Source organism: Boleophthalmus pectinirostris, unplaced genomic scaffold (assembly GCF_026225935.1).
Source record: "Boleophthalmus pectinirostris isolate CB_2022bp ecotype Guang Dong unplaced genomic scaffold, ASM2622593v1 HiC_scaffold_14, whole genome shotgun sequence".
Lineage (NCBI taxonomy): Eukaryota > Metazoa > Chordata > Actinopteri > Gobiiformes > Gobiidae > Boleophthalmus > Boleophthalmus pectinirostris.
Genome location: NW_026571047.1, coordinates 10,838,869 through 10,860,092, shown reverse-complemented (window position 1 = coordinate 10,860,092; position 21,224 = coordinate 10,838,869). Strand labels below are relative to the sequence as shown.

Below are 21,224 nucleotides of genomic sequence, written 5' to 3'. Positions count from 1 at the left end.
AAAAAAAAAAAAAAAAGTGATTGCATTTTGGCCATTGGGAGAGAGCCCAGACCCCTCTGCCAGGCTGTTAAGTGTTAAGCTAGTTCAAGTGAATGCTAAATATTTGGCATAGAATGGTGCGATGCATTTGAGCAGCTGGGGTCATACAGTAAATAGAATACGATGTTAATGAATATGACCAAAAGAATTTTAATAGACCACACAAAAAACATGAAGGAAAACTCCTCATAACAGGACTCCATTGAAAAGTTGCCAAAAAGTAGTACTAAAAGGTCTGTAGTTGCAGTCCAGGTCAATAACACGATTAGCATGTGTAAACGGGCCTGTGTTAGCATAGCGGCCGTGCTTCAGTTTATCTGTCCCTCACACTAAACAAGGACATTGGTTTCTGGGTCAGTGCTTGCTGTGGACACAACAGCCTCCCAGATGGTCCATCCTCAGTACTACACCTGTTTCTCTTCATTTCTGACACCCAGCAGCAAGTTGGTACACAAAGGTCACTGGTTTAGAACAAGACTAGCTGTAACTAACTCTACTCAGTGGTAGCCAGCAGTGGTGGAAGGTAACGAAGTATAAAAGTAAAAGTACAGTCAGTTTTACAGTGGATACTTTTTACTTTTACTTCTACATTTGAGAACATGTATCTGTACTTTCTACTCCAGTACATTTTAGATCTGGACTGAAAAGTAAAAAGTACTTTTCTTTTTTTTTTTAGCACATTTAATTTGAGTTTTCATCCCAACTTTGAGCAAACCAAATACACAAAAAACCCAAAAAAAGAAATTAATTGAAAAAATGCTTTACCAAAATCACTATTTCATCCTTTTTTTAATAAAAATATCTGCAATATCTGCTTTTAGTAATCAGTAATTTAAACGTTTTTTATTTAATCCTTTTACTTTTAAGCAACAAAACTGAGTACTTTTGGTAGCCAGACAAAGCAGAACAACGCAGTGTGTGCAAACTGTTCATTTGCATTTTTGTGTCAGATGCCTGGTCTTACTTTGTGCCACAGCCAGTTCACTGGTTTCTAACAAAATAACGACTGGTTGCTTCACCATATGCTCGTCTGTACATATGAAGTAAAATGTTCCACAGTGTGGCATTAAACTTGTCAATTTAGCATTCATTCAAATGCAGATGTTTTTGCACAAAACTGCCTTCAAAAACATGCATTCTTACTGTACTGAGAGTGCTGTCGCCACTCCACAGATGTGACCTATAACTTGACCTGGTCTTGTCACCTGTTGCCTTCACATGGACATTGACAAGTTGGAGGCCATACTGTGGAACTTTCAAAGCATCTCCAAAGAGAAAAATGGTGGACCCTACAGTATGGAAGATAATTTGTTTAATCAGATTTAGAATTTTAAATGCTATTGAACTCTGAAAAAATATGTTTGAATTATTTTTATTCTGAATTTTAGTTGCTGAAATTTTAACTGTAAGTTTTCAGTGTATATAAAATTCAATATTTAAAAAAAAATCACCTTTTAAATATTCAGCACAAATGTTTTCAAGCTGTCAAATTCCTGTAAAATGTGCAGTGAAAAAAAATCGCCCGAAAGATCCAAGATGCCAAGGCAGAAGCAATCGATCCAATGTGATCCGATCTAACTTAGTAACCAAGCAGGAAATGGTGCAGTGAAGCGATCTGATTGGTCAGAATTAGCCTCATTAAAACCTCCTCTCTTTAATTTCTTATGTGTAAACCCCGCCCACAGATGAGAACAGCCAATAGAAAACAGTCCTCCTCACTCACACGATCGATTGCTTTGGCCTTGGCATCTTGGCTCATTGTTGTTAAATTTTTCACTGCGAATTTTACACTCTGAATTTTGACTTTTGAATTTAATGGCTTGAAAATATATGTTGTGAAATTTTTGTTTTAAATTTGAAACATATTGAAAAAGTATACTTAAATTTTCAGCAACAAACATTCAGAATATAAATAATTCAAACATCTTGTATCAGAGTTAAAAAAAAATAAATCAAACTGAGTAATTCAACAGTAACATATTCCAAGTTACATGCACCCAAGGATTCAGGTGAAATCACAGACTGTGTATATACATTTTTACATTTTATACTTTTACATTTTTTCCATACAGTCTATGGGTGAAATATTTTTCGAAGGTTAGCAACCAAATGCTAATTAGCTAGCCAATCCCTCAAAGCAATCAGATTTTCCTCCATGTTAACAGAACGAAAAAGTGAAAATACCAAATGCTCTCAAATGATTTACTGACCACAAGGACTCCATATGAAGCTGAGTAAGTGCAATTATGAAAATGTCTTTAACTTCTGACACAAATTATAATTTTGCTATATCTAAAATGATGTGTACATGTAGAAAGAGTAATGGCAAACATTTTTTACTGTTTTGACTGGACACAAATCGGAGAAAGCAAAGAATATATGTGATTACGACTTCTTAATCAGTGTAAAGAACTGTGTTTGATTGTGAATTGAACTTGCCTCCACATTTCAGGGCCGAAAGAGAATATTTGGATAGAGGAGCGGAGGGCAGGTGAGCCGGAATGACATCGGGTGTGTTTGTAACCTGGCACCAGCGCGTCCCTGCAGACTCCGCACAGGTGGAGACAAGCCCACACCAAGCCGGCACCAGGAAATGGGAAAGATGACACTCCAAAACACGCCATTCAGACAATACATCCACAATGAGTCAACGGGCCAACGGATACACAAGTAATGCTTTATTTTGGGGGGATTACAGCATATATCCAGGCAAGGAGTGGTTAAATAATTGTAAAAATAAGATAAGCCTACAACTCCTGTCTCAAATGAACTGATGTATTCTCTGTAAGCTCAGAAATGTAAAAACTTAACTCCACAAAAGCCTACATAGCATTTTTAATCCTTATCAAATACTTTACATTATGTATAGATCGTCAGTAACAGTAACAGTAACTAAACCAGGAAACAAATTCTGAATTCCCACATACTACATCTCTAGGGTGACCAGATTTTCAGAATTCAAAAGTGGGACACACCTGGGTTGGGATGTTTGGTATAAATAAAATCATGAAAAGAGCGTGCAACATTCTTTATTCTCGTGTCACTCATAATCTGAGGGGGTTCTGTCGCTGCATTTATTTTTTTATTTTTTGCTTTAAAGTCATTTGCAAACATGTTTTTTTGTATTTTGGCTAAACAAATGACAATTCATGCTCCTCTTTACTGTTGGCAGGAATCAGATTATTCAAGAATTGTGATAATCTTGTTTTAGTCCTGGTTTAGACCTGATGTAGTCCTGTTTGGTCTTAGTTTTGTCATGGTTTAAATCAAATTGGTTAAAAAATAGGGACACCTGGGACATTTCTTGTATAAAACTGGGACAAATCACTAGTTTTGGATAAATCTGATGGGACAGGAGACATCAAAAAAGGCTTATGACTGTCCAGGGTAAATAGAGACGTCTGGTCACCCTACACATCTCATCTTTTGACATTGTTTTAATTTTAAGCATTTTTAAGCATTTTAGAAAAGACATGGGTCATTGCATTCTCAGTGTCACTTCCTCTTCTAATGCCATTCTACTGACTCATTCAGACCTACAATAAAATGTGCATTGCATAATAGCCTAATTATTATAACCAATGGCTTCTATTAAGCAATCTTTATTTGTTTATTTTACTAGTTAGCAACAATACAAGTACAAATACAGGTAGAGGTTATAGCCAGAGGAACAACATTTCCATGGAAACAAGCAGCCTTCAGGACAGGTTTTTTGTTTGTTTTGTTTGTGGATATACAAGCCTAGTCACAGAAATGATGCAAGTCTTTTAGTCTAATAAACTAAAAAAAAGTTACATACTGTGGCTTTAAAGGGAAGATTTATATAAACTCCTTGTACAAAACCACAAAAAATGTCATCAGCTAACAACCTGCTCATGATATATTTAATACAGTGTGAATGTTTTTGTGTTTTATTTAGCATGTGTGATTCAAATTTGAGTGAACATAATTACCCGTTTCCTGATAACAAAGCAGCCAGTATGTAAACCCAACCCAAACCTTGAACTTGTGCCTTTAAACCAGCAGTGTTTGGTCTGAAGGGCGACCGTGCTGTTTGTGCTGGTGAGTGAGAGAGTGACCCGTTTGAACCTGACAATGGCTGGGTGCCACTCTCCAGATCCACAAAGCCGCTTTATGTGTGCGCTCAGTGTTAGCGGCGCAGCCTGGATGGACGCATTAGCACTGGACTTAGCAGCCTCACACTGCAACAATACCTTCATTACATGCATTACACTGAAGTGCAGTGTGTTTTTTAAAAAGGCCACTCGCATTGTCTCAGACTCTTTCTGTTCCTTTGTTCTGTTCTTGTGGGAAAAATATCTATACTGATATAAAATGTAGTTAGAATAATGCTTTTTTTAAATAGTTATTCTTTTGTAGATAATGATAATGCCAGACTGCAGAACATTCCAAAGAAAGCAACAACATTTCCATGGAGACAAGAGGGCAGCAGACTCCCCCACTGGAAAAGTTTCACGGTTCACTTTTATCCCTGGCCTACGAAGTCAGCTTAGGGTGACCAGATTTTCAAAATAAAAAGACTGAGACATCCCTGGTTTGGGTTGGTTGGTAATAATAAAATCATGAAACGAGTGCATAATTAAGGGAAATTATGCTCTTGGCACTAATGTGAGTCAGTATAATCACATTTTGTTTCTGTTTTGATTATTTTAAGCAGCTTTTCTGTATTTTACCTAAACAAATATCAACGTATGCCTCTCTTTACTGTTAACAGGTATTAGATTGGTCAAAAACAGGGACACTTGGGAAATTTCTTGTATAAAACTGGGACAAATCACTGGTTTTGGATAAATCTGTTGGGCTCAAAACTGGGACTGTCCCGTGTAAATAGAGACGTCTGGTCAATGGTCACTTTAAGTCAGATATGAAATTAGCTTTGGGTTTATGAACCAGTTGATATGCCTTTTTTTTAAATGGCCAACATACACAGATTGTATGTTGGCGGTTTTAATGGGGAGGTAAGAAACATAACCTAACTTAGCAAACTGTCTATCCAATTAATCATTAAACTACAAAAACTAAAGGCTAATCTACTATTTGGTTATTATCTTTAAAGGTCCAATATTACACATAATATAATGTTGGTACCTCCTCAAAAACATACCCAGACTGTTTTGTTTCAGTCACACATGTTTGAGAAATCTGGGTTTATGAGTCTGTCTGCATCTCCAAATCTCAAAATGCTCTGTTGTGATGTCATGAAGCGGTAGTTCTGGTTAACAGCTACCTTTAGTTCAGAATTGGTTGGCAATTCCAGGGCTGAAATCATCAAAATTATTCTAAAGAAGGTGTATGGAGTTTAAAAACATAGTGGAGCACTTCCTATATTACCACATGACATCACAAGGTATAACAGAGTGTTTTCTATTTGAGAGAAGAACTCACCGTAAATGTGCAGGGTTTTGTGTTCAACATGTGTGAATGAAACAAAACACAAGGCTGGGTATGTTTTTGACATTTTAACATAGATCATAAAATAGCATAATAGGCCTTTTTATTTGGCAAACCGAAACCACATTAAATGGCAAATCCTGTAATTACTTATGCTGCTCCCTAGGATAACTTAAAGCTAACGTTAGCTTCCTTATGTATATGCTAACTGTGCAGAATGTTTAAGATAATTAATCCCATATGAATGTTCAGTGCCTCCTCCACAGTCTCACAGACAGAGAGATGGACTTGTGTAATCAAAATAGTGACGCATGGCAACATAAACCTCGTAGAACAAGTTTGGTCTCCATACGACTCTGTTTGTTTATATCTGTACAAATGTCAACACTGTTATAGACTACTACATGACCAAGCCTAACTGACCAGGCACACAAGGGGATGTGTGGGTGGACCGGCTCAACAGGTCAGACTACTCTCTCAAATGAGCCTGCTGCAGAACCAGTGTTTATTCAGCATCTAACACTCTCTGTTTCGTTTCACTTTTGCTTTCAGGCTAACACAACTGGAGGCTGGAATGTGAGGTTTTAGAGAAGAAGCTCAGTGGCCATTAAACGTTTTTACAGGTGAATTAGCAAGTTGTTACACGGCAGGACATCGTCGTATCCGCCGTAGACGCCACATGTGCCTGTTTAACCCTTTAATGTCCAAACTCTTTAAAACAGACCCCTAATGCAAAGTCGATTTCCAAAGCATTTGACCATGTTATAGCTGTTTCCCCTCAACATTTACTCACTTATAGTTGTATTTGGAGTGATTTGTCCATGTTTCAGCCATCTTTAATCACTTACATTCATGACGCCATTTTGCTGATCAACCCTTGTTTTCTCCATCATGGACATACGCCCGTATGCCCCCTGCTTGGTACTAACGTTGTTTTATTTTCTTAATTTCTGATTTGCGCAGAATTCGGCAGCGTCATGTAGTTATTTTTTTATTTTTTTTATTTTTTTATCCATAGCATTTTAGTGTGATCTGCAGCTATCCATTGTATCCATTGGAGGTGCTGACAAATTCACTGCTCTTTGTTGTGATGATGTTTATGTTTATGCAATGTCAGCTCTCACTGGGCACCGCAGTTTCAACAGATTTGTTTCTTTTATTAAGTCACTTTAGATTAATATTTTGATTTAATAGGTGTAAATTATAACCTAATGATCCACGGGTGTCATTGATTATAAATATATAGCAGACACATGCACAAAATGTTTCCTTTAAATAACACATACTATGCTCAGTCTATATGAGCTTCCTTGAAACATACTTGGGTTTTATTTCAGTCAAGCTGGTCTGAGTACCGGCATCACTCGTTTCGGTGATTTCTATACTTTAATTACTTTAATTACAGTAATAGCCTAATGTAATTCAGAACCATCCATGCACTCAAGAGTACACTATGTAACTTTTCTGGTCTGCCACCTGCTTGTCTCCATGGAGATGTTATTTATTTGTTTGGAATGTTCCACACCACAGTATGGCATGAGGTCAAATGCAAAGGACAACTTGGAGACAATAAAGTGTACCATAACTTTAAGTATATATGAATATGTGAATATAAATTATAGTTTTACACCAGTCAAGAAGCAATTTGTGAGGAAAAGATGAAAAATATGTTGAAAATTACTGTGAGAATTCTATCCAAACAGCACAATTTACACGTACGAAACTATTTGTTTCTGATACTATAAACAATAATTTAAAAAAAAAGGTATTTTCTTATATTTGTAGTTGTCAAAGAATAATTTCTCTGTACATTAGTTTAATAACAGTTTTGTTAGGTAACAGTTATGTAATTCTCTATTATGTCAAGATTTTTTAAAACTTAATGATCTATAATGAACTTTGTTTTAGTAAAATAAGCAGTCTAACCTGACAGGAACTTTAATTAAAATGATTAAACTCCATGATGACACATAGGTAAGACCATAAAGGCCAGGTCTGTAGAGAGGCGAACCCCCTCAGAGTAAGAATGTATGTTTTTCAAAGCACCTTTTTGAGTAATGTGAGTTATACAAGCCATACTGTGGGACATTCCAGGTCAAACAGTAACATCGCAGTTGGAAGAAAAACTGTTTGTTGGAAACCCCACTCACAAAATCTATTTTTTTTTCTATTTTATCAAGCCTCCATGTTAATTTTAGCACTTAAAATTTTCCATCACTATAAAACATCTACCTGCTGGAGGTAATAGACAATAGCCATGCTGCCAATTTATCATTTCAACCTGTTCTCTCCAGCTGAGGGCTACACACATCAGATCCCTGTGTTCTCTGTGAAAGTGAAAGCCTGCGTTTTGAAATAGAGAAACAAAAAGTATAATATGTTCCCTTTAATACAGAACATTTACATCTCTGTATGATCTTACTGCCGCTTGCTTCTGTGCCATCTATTGTTGCTAAATGAAACGTCAGACTTGTCGGGGTCTGTGATGGGGCCGAGAGTGGACAGCAGGGGTTCAGTGAAATGAGATGAAACGTTAATGATCCCTATGGGGGGAATAAGGCCACCACACAAGCTGTACATCAGACCAAATAGGATACACGCAACAGCAAGGGGGACATGCAAATACAGTGGAGCAGTTGAGCGCTTTGTAGACATTTAATGATTAGCTTGGTTACCAGGACGAATCAAAGAGCCATAAATATTCCTTTTATCCGTCTGATCGACCTAGAAGATAATACTAGAACATATTATCAGCTAAAGGTAGATTTATGTGTTTGCAGTCATCATTCATTTTAATACGTAAGTATAAAGTACAGACACCGGAGCAAAAAAATACTCAATAAACTATGAAAAAATCTAATTAAGTTGAAGTATTAAAGTATACAAGTACATGTTTGAAAAAGTACTTAAAGAGTAAAAAGTAAAAGTATTTCAAGCAGATTTTGAGATTTGTAGAGAAATGTAGTGATTTTGGTAAAGATTTATGCAGAAACAATGGAATAGATTACTCTTTTGTAGCTGTTTTAATTTTTCATACTTTCAACCTTTTCAGCAGGTCTCACACAAAATAAAACACTTTTACTTTTAAGTCTTCAAAGTGGAGTAGAAAATACACACACTTTCTCTCATATGTAGTGAAGTAAAAGGATCACTTTACAAAATCTACTTAAGCTTTTACTTTGTTCCATTCCATTGAGTGAGAAGAAATTATCTTATTGAACGAACTATTTGGTGCTTAGACCACAGAGGGATATAACAGCCAAAAATTGTACTGAGATAAGAGTGCTGTTACCTCATAATATAATACAATATAATACTATTACCCAAGTAGAAGTACAAAGTAGAGGTCCAAGAAATTACTCATGTAAAAGTAAAGAAACTACAACTCAAGTAAGACAAGTTGTAAATGTCTGGATGTAATATCTGATTTATAATTTGAAGTGAATGTTTGCTAACTAAAGCTTTAAATATGCTATTGGAAATCTGACATTTTCAAAAGATAGGTGACAAAGAAGTAAGAGAAAGTAAGAGTACACAGGATAAATATATTAAAGTAGGAGGAAACGTATCGTGTCTGAAAACTATTCTGAAAAGTACAGTTGTATTAAAAAATTACAAAACAATCAATGTAAAGTATGATTGATTTATCTCTCTTCAGGGCCTAGAAACTGGCAGTGGAGAAGAAGAGAAAATGAGGAGGCAGTTGCGTTTTGAGATAGCAGAAGATTTGCGGTAAGTTCAAGAAGGGGTGAGTGTATTTACAGTATGAATGACTTTGGGACGTGATTGGTTATGAGCCAAAATCAGCGTGCTGTGATTGTCTGGCAGCGACAGGTAACAGGAAGTAGAAAATGTGGCATGAATTTTAGGATGCATTGTCATTTATTTGTTCCTAGTTTGAGCCTAGTTTTGGTCCTGATAAAGACTTTGGTTTGGTCCTGTTCTAGTCTTGGTTTAGTCCATTTTAGTTTCACTTTTGATCCCACTTTAGTCCTATTTCTTCTGTTATATAAGTGCAAGTGTGAACGCTCCCATAATCTTCCTGGCTCAGTTTATAGTCCATCTTTATTTACTTGGCCATCCTAAAACATCTTATAATTTAATGAAACAAAAATGAGGTCATTTGTCTTCTTGCACAGTAATGAGACATTATCTAATTGTGTTTCAGAAATGTACTTTTAAACGCTCCACTCTTTCTGTATTGGCAAGTCCATTAAAAGCAGTAAGTAAGTAAATACGGTAAGATCCACAACAGCGAACTCCTTTGATTCGTCAGTTTGATTTATCGGCGTTGTAGTGTGGTGCAACATTTCAAAACATTGTGTTAAAGTCACTGATTTACAGCTCAGAAGTACATGTAAACGTATGTCTAAATCAGATAGGGTCTTATGGGGACTTGATGTATCGCCTTGTTACTTTGGCTGTAGTACTCTGTCCCATATTGGCTGTCAGTGTATCTGCAGACATCATTTTTCAAAGTAGAGCTGCATGCTGGCAGAGAGCCTGACCAATGTCCTGCCATACCCTCCTCCATTCTGATTCTCCTCTTCTCTTCTCTCTCTCTCTCTGTCCTGACCTGGCTCGCTTTGATGACATCATAACCGCTACTGTGAGGCAAGAGGAGAAATGGAGACTGCTTACTCAGACCAGATGCGCTGAGAGACAGGAAGTGGATACTAAAACCGGTTTGTTCGCAGGGAAACAAATTGTACAAAAACACATGTCTGACTGATCAAGCAAAATTTACCGGAAATTAGGTGTGGAATAGACATTAAACAAGGATGAAGAGATGTAGTTGGATGTTATAATGGGGTACATGTTTTCATAGTTTGGTCACGGTAAAGACCAGTTGGCAATTTTGAATGGTATGTTTGCCAAAAAGACTTTCTGACTCAATCCATCTCAAAAGAGTTGGTTAATAGTAGCGAGGTTGCCAGGTTTAAAAAGGACGTTAACCAAATGTGCGGTTTGGCTGGTGCACTCTTTATTTCTGTAAGACTTTAAACGTTAGCTTGCCTTACACACAAAGAATCCGATGCAGTCACCAACCACAATGATGGTGCTTTTGGACATTCTCTCCCTATTACCTTCTTCAGTCAGTTCAGAGTATAACAAAATCGAGCACATTCGCTATTTCTTACTAATTTCCAACCATTTCATGGGCCAATAAAACCATTCAAAGGACCAAGCTCAGCCCGCAGGCCCCACTTTGGATAATCCTGGTTTAAAGTTTCCAATATATAAACTTGAATAGCATGTTAGTTTTGCAAAAAGTCAATACCCATATCCTAATACTAACACTGATACTAATTTGTACAATTACTGATAATGAAAAGTTAATTAATTACCAAATTGGACATTTCCTGAACAGTTTTATAAAGTCTAACATGGAAATATTGAAGAAAGTACCATGATTTTGTGTTAGAAGTTACATTATATTGTATTTTTATTATTATTAAAGTGGTATTATCTGGGTTTTTGTTAGTTTAATGGCAACACTACAACAAAGGACAACGTAGAACTATATATTAGGTTTATTTTAGGTGCTGATGACAGTTTTAGTAAGCAGTTATAGTAGAAAGCACCCCCGAAACACACACTTAGGCTGTTTTTCTATGCTTTTACTACTCACTACTTACCTAAATTACAACTCGAATCCTTATCTGAACTTTAAACCATGTTGCTGACCTCATAATAAAAGATTTACAACTTGGGGGACCTGATATCTGTCCTGATAAATTAAGTTCGTATATAGATTTTAGTCCCTGCAGTGTAATAAACACCCACCACTTACTGTACATACTGTAGCTTGACATGATGCAATCCTCTTGTGTGTGTGTGTGTGTGTGTGTGTGCGTGCATGTGTGCGATCAGATAGTGCCCTGTGGGAGGGGCAGCCTACAGGGTACACACACTGAGTTCCATATGACTGTAGTAACCAGGGGCCCTCCCGGTAAACACTGATTGACCTACATCTGAAAGTTGCCATGGCGCTGGATTAATTCACACAGGGTAGTGGTAGTTACATAACTGACCGTTCATAGGCAAAGTGCATTTTTATCTTAGAGGAGGAGGTAAAACAAATTTGAAGTAGCTGACAGTAGTAACGACAGCAGTTAGAGTCAGTGGAAATATAGACTACTGTAACTTCAACACCCACAACTGTAGAGAGTGGCCATGGTACTACTAAATACAATATAGTTGGTCACTTTTTTTGGGGTGTTGAGAGTTGGTTCCTGCTTTAGACCAGTGTATACTATCGCTGTGTCTTCAGGCAAGACACTTCACCCACGTTGCCTTGAAAATAATGTCGTGTGTACGTGAGTAAATGGTAGGGGTTGACGGTGCAAATTGGCAGTCTCGCTTCCGTCAGTCTAGCCCAGGGTAGTTGTGGGTTTAGTAGCACATTACCACCTCTGAGTTTACTGTAAATTGAATAAGAAATGCAATGTGAAAAGTACCTTAGACTGTCCAAAAAAAGTAATAAACAAATCTAATACATGCTTATAATTTCATTTACTTTATAAAATATTGTTGTCTAAATTAAGGAACACAAAATTTTCCATATGTTTTAAGATGGTTGGCTGATGGATAGCCTTTAAGAAATTGATGTGGGGTCAAGGTAAAAAAAATCAACAACTTTTTTTTGTACTTTTACATTGTCATAATAATAAGGTTAGACAAATTTGGGGGGGAAATTAAATCTGAGCTGATAAAAATGAAAACAAGAACATATTTTTACGTCTAGACTACACACACACGGTTTTCTATTAAAAGACAGAATATTTTGTTCTTTGCAGAGGACGTTCTGTCTTCTTTCTGCCAAATTTGTGTCAGATTTAGATTTCAATTAGATTTGCAATATATTGTGCCGCTATATAATTACTTAACCCGACTCAATATTAATATCAATGGAAGTATGAATTTAAAGTTCATATAGTGCACAAAATTGATTGTTGCCCAAGGTTGTTTCCTCCTTGAAAAGAGTTGTGTTGTTTCATTGACACATGTTTGAGCAATCTTGTGTTATTACCAGTCTGTCTACATCTCCAAAACTCAGAATGTTCTGTTCCACCTTGTGATGTCATGAAGCAGTAGTTTTGAAGTTAACGTTTACCTTTTGTTCAGTAGCGATGGGCAATTCCAGAGCTGAAATCATCCAAATTATTCTAGTGAAGGCATATGGGGTTTAAAATCACAATAGAGACTTCCTGTATTATCACATTCTTTCTCAGTCTAAATATGCAGGGTTTGTGTTTTCAACATGTGTGAATGAAACAAAACTCAACTCCAGGTATGTTTGTGATGAGAAAACACCATTATAACATAGATCAGAAACCCAAAACTACAAAACTAGATATGTTTTTTTTTTTTATTGGTATTCTGGCTCTTATTTGATTTTAGTTTTATTGTGGTCTAGTGAAGTTAAATAGAGCTTTATTTTATTAGTAATGGATATGTTTTTTTGTATTGTGCAGCATTTATAGCACTGTTTTGTTAAAGTGGATTGGAAGTACACCAGATGATAGACTTATTCATGGTCTATTCCTAAATTTTGATTAGAGTTGATTAGGCCCAGTTATGAAAAATAAATAGACTGAAATTAACAGCCTTTTCTTGCTGCTGATTCATGCAACTCCTGTACACACAAGACTGACAGCCGTACCTCACTCACTGATATCTGATCTGTGCCTTCTCCTGCCTCCTGGTTACTGCATACAGCCCACACAGTACTGCGTAAGGGGCTCTAAATAAGCTATCTGAATAGGTCGCTACGCCGTTACATAAACCTATTTAATATTTCAGAAGCGGGAGCAGCACGATGGATGCACGGATGGAGAGGTCTGCCACTGCGGGACAGATGACGTCAACCTGTAAACTGAGGACACGCGTAATCCGATTTGGGCCTGCCTCCTCCTCACGTGCGCCGCGCCTGACATCTAGTGGTCACAGTACGCCACTGCAGCACCGTCGCAGCTTTACAGAAACAGGTAAAGAAATGTGGGTGAAAACTAAAAGGTGCGTCACGGAACCTTTTTGCTTGTCTCCATGGAGACGTTACTGATTTGATCGAATTTTCCACAGGAGGGAATTAACCAAATAACCAAACAAACCAACACGGGTTCCCAATGCAAAATGAAAACCACACCAGCTATAATGTAAAGATTTATTTAGCATTTATATAGTATAGTATAGTATAGTATAGTATAGTATAGTATAGTATAGTATAGTAGTAGTAGCGGTAGTAGTAGCAGTAGTATTAGTTGTTGTTCTAGTAGAAGTATTAGAAGTAGTAGCAGTAGTAGCAGTAGCAGCAGCAGCAGCAGCAGTAGTAACAGTAGTAGTAGTAGTAGTAGTAGTAGTAGTAGTAGCAGCAGTAGCAGAGGCGGCGGCAGCAGCAGCAGCAGCAGCAGCAGTAGTAATATTATTATTAGTAGTAGTAGCAGTAGTACTAGTAGTAGCAATAGTAGCACCAGCAGTAGTAACAGTAGTAGGAATAGTAGTAACAGTAGTAGTAGTAGTAGTAATAGTAGCAGAGGTAGCAGCAGCAGTAGTAGTAGTAGTAGTAGTAATAGTAGCAGAGGTAGCAGCAGCAGCAGCAGTAGTAGTAGTAGTAGTAGTAGTATTGTGGCAGTTGCAGTAGTAATAGTATTGTGTTATTTGAACCTAATTTCACTAAAATATAAACATTTACTGATACCCATTTAGGTACCACTGCATTAGGTGTGTGTTTTAATACGAAAAAAATACCTTTTATTATTACTTTGAGCTGGGTCACCCTCCCCACAGATCCGACCCGTAGCTTGGTAGTGCCACATGCTTATCTCCTTGGGGATATATAAGCAGCAGATCCTCCACGTGAAAAGTTACACAGTGCAGCTTTAAAAAATAAACATGAAGCACTAAAATTTAAATTAGCTGAATGTATACTAATAACATATGATCTTGTAATTGTGTAATTAGATAACCAAAGCTCACACACAGGTCAGTGTGTGTGGGCTGAATCAGTGGCTCCAATGGTCAGACTCTGCCAACTGCTGCATTTCACAGATGAGAGAACCAGAACACTGTGCTTCCAAACACAGGCTATTTTTAGACCAAACTTTGTCTGAGATACGAGTGTAATGGCATCGCATTTGTAAACTATTGACAGCTGGATAAATTCAAAACAAAGTCGAGCCCATAGAGTGTAGCCTGTCATGTTAAAAACTGTATAAGATAAATATTGACCACTAAAAGTAATTCTCTATTCTATCTTTTATTGAAGTTGATACAGTAATTATTGTGATGGGCTACTTTAGAGCAGAGTTTTTCTTTGATAAAAATGTATTTGTGGCGCATAGACACACATTTCAACATAGGCTAGTAGTAACTTTATCATTAATACATTTAAACATCAGAGGGTAAATGTAGTGTGGAAGCTTAGTGCAAGACCATCAACCAGAGGGTGTTCACTTCAACCAAAATGTGATAAGGAGTGACTTCATGATGTGTCATAGTCTAAACAAACAAAAAAAAAAAAACAGGACTTGATTTTCCTATTAACAAATGACCCAAAGGTACACTATGTAACTTGTAACTACTTGTAAGTAGGACTTTAAAATGCTAAAAGATACCTTGAAACAATCTGCATTCTTACTGTGAGCATGATCGCCTTTTCACAGATCTTCCATGTAACTTGGCCTGACATTACTTGTTTATATCCATGGAGACAGACCATGGTCTATCACCTTGAAAAACATGCATCACTACTACTATTACTACTACTACTACTACTGCATTTTAAACTGCAGTTTAAAGAAGTGCCCTTGGCAGTTTACACTACTAATTTCACTAAAACACAGGCAATTTACAAATATTTATCAATCATTAACTATTCATGTACTAATAATCACATACTTGTATTTTTTTGTAAATGATTAGTTAATGCTTACTAAACATTTAAAAATGTTTGCCTGCAAATCATGTAGTATACTGGTCCAAGTAATATTCCGGACCAACATTTCTCTAAAATGCACGGAAATTATAATCTGACAAATAAAAATATGTGTGTAAATTCTGCCAGCTTTTGGATAGAATTCCCCGTAATGTCTCTCTGCTTCCTCTAATTTTCAATTCATTTCATTTTCCTTCATAAACTGCTTCTTGATTTCTGTAAAACCATCAGTTATTTTTACAACAATTTTTACAAGTAAAAATTTGAGAATTGCCAAAATGTGCCATATTACACTGGAAAATTTTCAGGCAATAGCACCTCCATGGAGCCAACCAGACACGCTGACAGAAAAAGATCACTTTAAACCACTACATTTCTGGTTTATAAGCCTGAGCCTCTGTGGCGACTGTCCCCTAAGCCACACATTTGTATATTTCACTACTTCATTTGTTTGTTTTTAGAATATTCAATGAAGTAAAAGAGGAACCAGCTCACTTCAAATTTTTCCAGACAGGACCATGAACTGTGGATTTTAAACAACACTTTGGGCTCATTTCGGATCACCATGGATACATTTTTCACAACTCTTTTCATAAAGACATAGTTTGGAACATTTTCAGAGATGAGTGGAGCGGAGGGGCAGGAGGATGAGCCCCCTGAATGTGTGGAAGTTTGTATAGACGTGCGCATCCACAAACTCCAAAACCGACGTTTCTTCCTCCAGCAGTTGCAGCATGTGACCAGGAAAGCTGAAGGTGAGCTGTGGAGATGGAGATTTCTGACCTTGCACTGATCCAGTATTCACACAGGAAAGTTCATACTACTGAATTTGTGGTTTTCAGATTCTAAAATGTGCTAATGTCACACTCCCAGACGAGGAGCAAAAGCCAGAATTTAGATATTTATTATATTGTACTTTTCCATGATTACACTGTACCATCCAAATGTAAATTCATGGACTTTTTATTATTGACTAGAATAAATAAATAAATATTCCAAACACTAACATAATTAAGACTTTCAAATTGAAACAAGTTTAAAATAATTAAAGCTGTTATGAGGAAAAAAGAACTGAAGAAAATTCACAGTACAAATGAAGAGAGAGAGAAAAACAGGTCTCAAAATAATCCAACAATAATTTAGGAACTGGGACAAATAAAAGGTGTAAATGTATGAATATTGTACTGACATTTTTCAAGTGGCCAATTTTTTTGATATTAAAAACACACAAGATTCATGCTGGACAGAAATACGACTCATTTATAACTCATTTATTTCACCAAACAACACAGCCAAGCTACCTTCAGTGTGTGTTGCCCAATAACCTGTTCAAATACAAAAAAAAGAAAAAAATCTCTATTTGTCTTATATAGTATTGATAATAACTGTGATGATTTATTCCCAGTAAGCCCCCTCCAAAAAAAAGAAAGAAAAGAAATTCTGAATTTTTTTTCTTGTTAACATTTTAATGATCAATAATAATTTCATAATAAAAAAAAAATATGAAAAAAAATATGATTTTTTTTTCTTGTCTACATTTTAATTAATAATTAAAAAAATAAGAAAAATATGCTAATATTGATCTTATTATTATTATTTATTTAAATCTATTTAAATCTATTAAAACAAGGACAGTGCACAGAAAACATTAAACTCAGAGAGAAAAGATGCTCTGTGCCAGATTTAGTGACAAGCTACTTTCCATCTGCAGTCCTTGGCCGGATACAAAACACATTAAGAAAATTATTGACATTTGACCAACTCTAACAACAACATTTCATCATTAACAGGATCTCCTTAAAATCACCACTATCCAATTCATCATTAAACACTGAAAACCATTGAAAATAAATTCATTCTCATTTCCAGAGATTTCAAATTCATCATTGTCTTCTAAAAAATATCATTGTTATCAATATCTTTTAAAACATACGTTTACTCAATTCAGCAGTATTATTATCCTCTAAAATACAATTCATCAACAACATGACCACCAAGACCATCATGTCATAAATGACACACAATACATTTACGTCTACACAATGCATCTCTAGTACAATCAGTCAGAATGTTTAAACGTTTGAAGAAGCTTGATGTTGACACACCTGCTGCTCAGAGGACATTGCTTTAGTTCAAGAGAGAAAGTGTGGGAGTTAGTGCAAGTTTTAAATTCATCTGGAAGTGTGTTCTAGTTTTTTGCAGCTGTTTATGAAAAAGGGAAACTTTTCCCATCAGAGGACGCTTAAAGGGAATGGTCAGATCAGAATTTACAGATGAGCAAGATGTTCTCTTCATCTGCTCTGAACTGGAAGAAGCTTCTTAAAAGAGGAGGAGAATTCTATGGAGCTGCTGCCTCTCAGAATAAAAAATCTATTATATATATATAAAAAAAAGGAGAGCATGTTTTGAAACATGCTGTAGTGTTTTAGCATATTCTCTTTTCCCTCTGGTCATCTATAAATGTCTCTTATGTGCCAAGCCTTTTCCGGGCTTGTTGTTTGCCATACTGGGATTTACTTCCTGGCGACACATAAAACCCTCAATAAAACTTAATGCCACTGGGCCACGGACTTTTACCTACAACACAACGGTAAGTGTTATATACTAGATCCAGTTTAAAAGGCAAAAAAGGTAAGGTCAATTAAAAGCTTTGATCTGTAAAATGTAAGAACTGTGGCATGTTATTAACTAATGTGCTGTTTCCTTGGTGAAGATGATGAAGATGAAAGTGAGCTGGAGCTGGTGGAGAGAGAGCTGCAGGAGCTTCTGCAACAGAAGGAGAGCCTGGCCAGCTGCAGGACCGCCACAGACACAGGCACGTCTCCTCCTCTTACGCTCATGACAACTCACTCTGAAAATTTCCAAACTATTATGATTTTAGGCAATAATAATAGTTTCACAGTTCACAAAAGTTCACTACAGTTTACCTTGGAATATACTCCAAATATGTAACAGTTTTTTTTCCTACATATTACTTTGCTTATTTTGTATAAGCAGCTCTCGAGGTCAGAATACTGTAAGTCTGCTCCATCTAATTATACTGTGGTTAGTGAGAACTGCTGTGAATTATTTTTGTGTAACCGCACAGGTAGTCCGGGAACAATTAATCACTCTTCTATATCACTACCCTGTGAGCATCACCATAGCGACGGTTAAACAAATGAACTGCTGTTCTGTAGGAGGGACTCGCTTTAATGCCTTGAACATCCATGGACAGCCAAAACATTGTCAGATGTAAAATTGAATGATTTTGAGTTGGTGGGACTATGCTATAAGCAGATAAAGCAACTCGTTACACAGTTTTAACGCATGCATTTAATTATCTGATAATCAGGAAGTGTATGTTAGCATGCTAGTTGTTATTAGTGTTATTATGACGGCAACACTTCTAACCTGAAAGCTGTAAAAAGCGCGTGAAAAACTTTGAACCACTGCCAACTGTTTTCACGTTTTTTTAAGTCAGTAAAAATCAGGTATAGCCTTTTTTCTACAATACTTCTTCTCAATTCTTAATTTTAATATTCATTTCGCATGTGTTCTCACACAGGGCCCGTGGGTATTAGTTCCTACATCAGTAAAGTGGAGACTGAGGGGATCTACACACTCCCCCCTTTCCATTTCACACCGGACCCCCTGCCCCCGCCCATGATCAGGAACGTCCCTGAGCCTGTCCCACCAGAGGAACCACTGCCACCACCACCCCCACCACCAGAGGAACCTCCATCACCACCGCCACCACCAGAGGAACCTCCATCACCACCTCCTTGCCCACCTCCCCCACCTGAAGAACCACCTGTGGAACCTTCTTCTGAAGATGACGATATTAAGCACATAGAGCCGGGTAAGCTCCGCTCTAACACGACACCTAACCGTTCAGTATTTTCTTATGATTTATTTAATGTACCGTTCTGCCTCACAGTGGACAACCTGGGTAGGGGTGGGGCCTTCACGCTGTGCCCATCCTGTAAGCAGGTGGTCTTCACTCAGACCAAGAAGTACAACGGAGAGTCAGCCTGGCTTATGAGTTGCATTGTGTATGTTACTTTGATCAAAATACTGTAACAATCTTGGTGTTTAGTCAGTCATGGGAGTAGTTTGAAATGACTTCACATAGAATGGCCATTGAATCTGTTAATAAAACTAGTATCAAAACGAGATACTCATTTCAGAAAGTGTTGATACTAAAAAGTCACATTCACAGAACAGAAATGAAGCTTTCCCGAATAGCTTTAGAGTGATCTTGAGCTGTATCAGAACAAATATAACACATAGACTAGTATACACCCATGGACCACTATGGAATTTACCTGGACAGATATAAGACCACATGATAATTGAAAACAAAGTACTATGATTAAATGCTGAAAATCATAGTATTGTCTAAAGAGTTTTTTTTTTATTATCATTGTGGTATCAAAATCAGTACTGAGTCTATTTCAACGAAGTTGAGTGTGAAATTTTAGTGTTGTGAAAACACTATATGACTGTAACCACTCTGTCATCACACAGGGGCTTTTTTTGTCTCTGTTTTTTCCCGTTCTGCGTGGACCAACTGAAGAGCGTCCGCCATAACTGTCCCGAGTGCCAGAAGACCATCCATACCTATCACCCCTTCTGATGTGAGGTGCTCTTCGTTAATATGGACTACTTCTGATGTGAGGTACACTCCACTGCTGTGTACTATTACTGCACTTTGATTTTAGCACCTGAATGAGACTGGATTATAATCTACAATCTCCCCAGACCAGAACCCACCACCATATATTTTATCTCCTGTCTATTTGCAATGAGAGCGTAACCATGGTAACAGTTATGCTCATGGAATCCATGTGAGCCATAATGGACCCTTTCTGGTATAAACATGATTCACTTCTTAACTGTGAAAAGAATGATTCGACTTTGTAGCCAGTGTCTTGACCTTAGGGAAATAAAAAAATAAACATGGAAATGTGTGCTAAAATGCAAATGCATGCTCATGGCATGGCATAACGCACGTCATTAAACAAATGGGATCACTTCCTCAAAGACTTATGTCACGGCCTGATGAAGCTTCTTCTATGGAAATACTGGGCTGTATGTCTCATTAATATAGTTTTAATGTTGTTGTGGTTGTTTATAGTACTGACAAATGCTATGGAATACCTTGACTTGGTGGTATGTTATGAACTTGAATCTCAATGTAATAATCCATTGCAAATATCGCATTGTTGGTCTGTAACTATTCATGGTGCGCTAAATGTTCATGTGTAATATTTGTAAATATGTTAGCTCGGTAATGACTGGTCACAACAAGTGTCAATAAATAACTGGTTGCTGCTATAAACATTGTGCTGAGTTGCATTAAAAGTGACTTTTCCTGCAGAGATCTATTGAGAAGCTTTGAAAGGAATGTTCTGGGGGGGGTGTGATTGGTGTAACAGGATGCAGCCAGAAATTTGTAATCAGAAACGCCTGACTGTATCAGGGCAGTCCTGCGTGATGTCATGTAGTACCTGAAATGAGAGTTGCCATTGGGGGCCTCAAAACGGAAAATATAGGTTTCATTAAAATAGCAAAAATAGTAGACAAAGTCAGTAAAATGCAATGCATGCAATGTTGGGGAGCAAAAAAAGTGGAATCATTGTTTAGTTCCACTTTAACCCTTCAACCCCAAAATTTGAGGTCACAATATTTATAACCTTCTTGTCCCAAACAGTGTTTGAAAAGGTCTGGAAAGTTTCATAACTAACATTTTTCCAATGAAAAAAAAAAGTTTTCAAAATGTGCCTTGTGGTCCCCAACAATGTCAGCGAGTTAAATATATCAATTTATATTAAAAATATTGGATTACATATTG

The 21,224-nt window shown here is 36.8% G+C and overlaps 2 protein-coding genes across 2 annotated transcripts in view; one reads left to right on the top strand and one right to left on the bottom strand.

The window, feature by feature from the left end:
- The window catches only part of foxj1b (forkhead box J1b), a 35,376-nt gene extending 24,106 nt beyond the window's left edge, over positions 1 to 11,270 (bottom strand). Inside the window, exon 1 of the mRNA XM_020924096.2 lies at positions 11,246 to 11,270. The gene's annotated coding sequence lies outside the window, so the exon portion shown is untranslated. The remainder of the gene's footprint in view (positions 1 to 11,245) is intronic.
- On the top strand, positions 5,473 to 20,694 carry LOC129407836 (lipopolysaccharide-induced tumor necrosis factor-alpha factor homolog). The gene is made up of 11 exons (XM_055150054.1): positions 5,473 to 5,914; positions 6,004 to 6,074; positions 9,110 to 9,183; positions 9,620 to 10,136; positions 13,104 to 13,188; positions 13,258 to 13,442; positions 15,850 to 16,143; positions 18,102 to 18,203; positions 18,936 to 19,229; positions 19,308 to 19,422; positions 19,898 to 20,694. Exons 7-11 carry the CDS (start codon positions 16,011 to 16,013, stop codon positions 20,004 to 20,006), a joined length of 753 nt encoding a protein of 250 aa, XP_055006029.1. The 5' UTR covers positions 5,473 to 5,914; positions 6,004 to 6,074; positions 9,110 to 9,183; positions 9,620 to 10,136; positions 13,104 to 13,188; positions 13,258 to 13,442; positions 15,850 to 16,010; the 3' UTR covers positions 20,007 to 20,694.
- Positions 20,695 to 21,224: the final 530 nt, after the last annotated feature.

Coding starts and splice junctions, on each gene's coding strand:
- LOC129407836 (XM_055150054.1), top strand. CDS start 16,011: ATGAGTGGAGCGGAGGGGCAGGAGGATGAGCCCCCTGAATGTGTGGAA. Junction 18,204..18,935: donor CAGGACCGCCACAGACACAG/GCACGTCTCCTC, acceptor GTTCTCACACAG/GGCCCGTGGGTATTAGTTCC. Junction 19,230..19,307: donor TATTAAGCACATAGAGCCGG/GTAAGCTCCGCT, acceptor TCTGCCTCACAG/TGGACAACCTGGGTAGGGGT.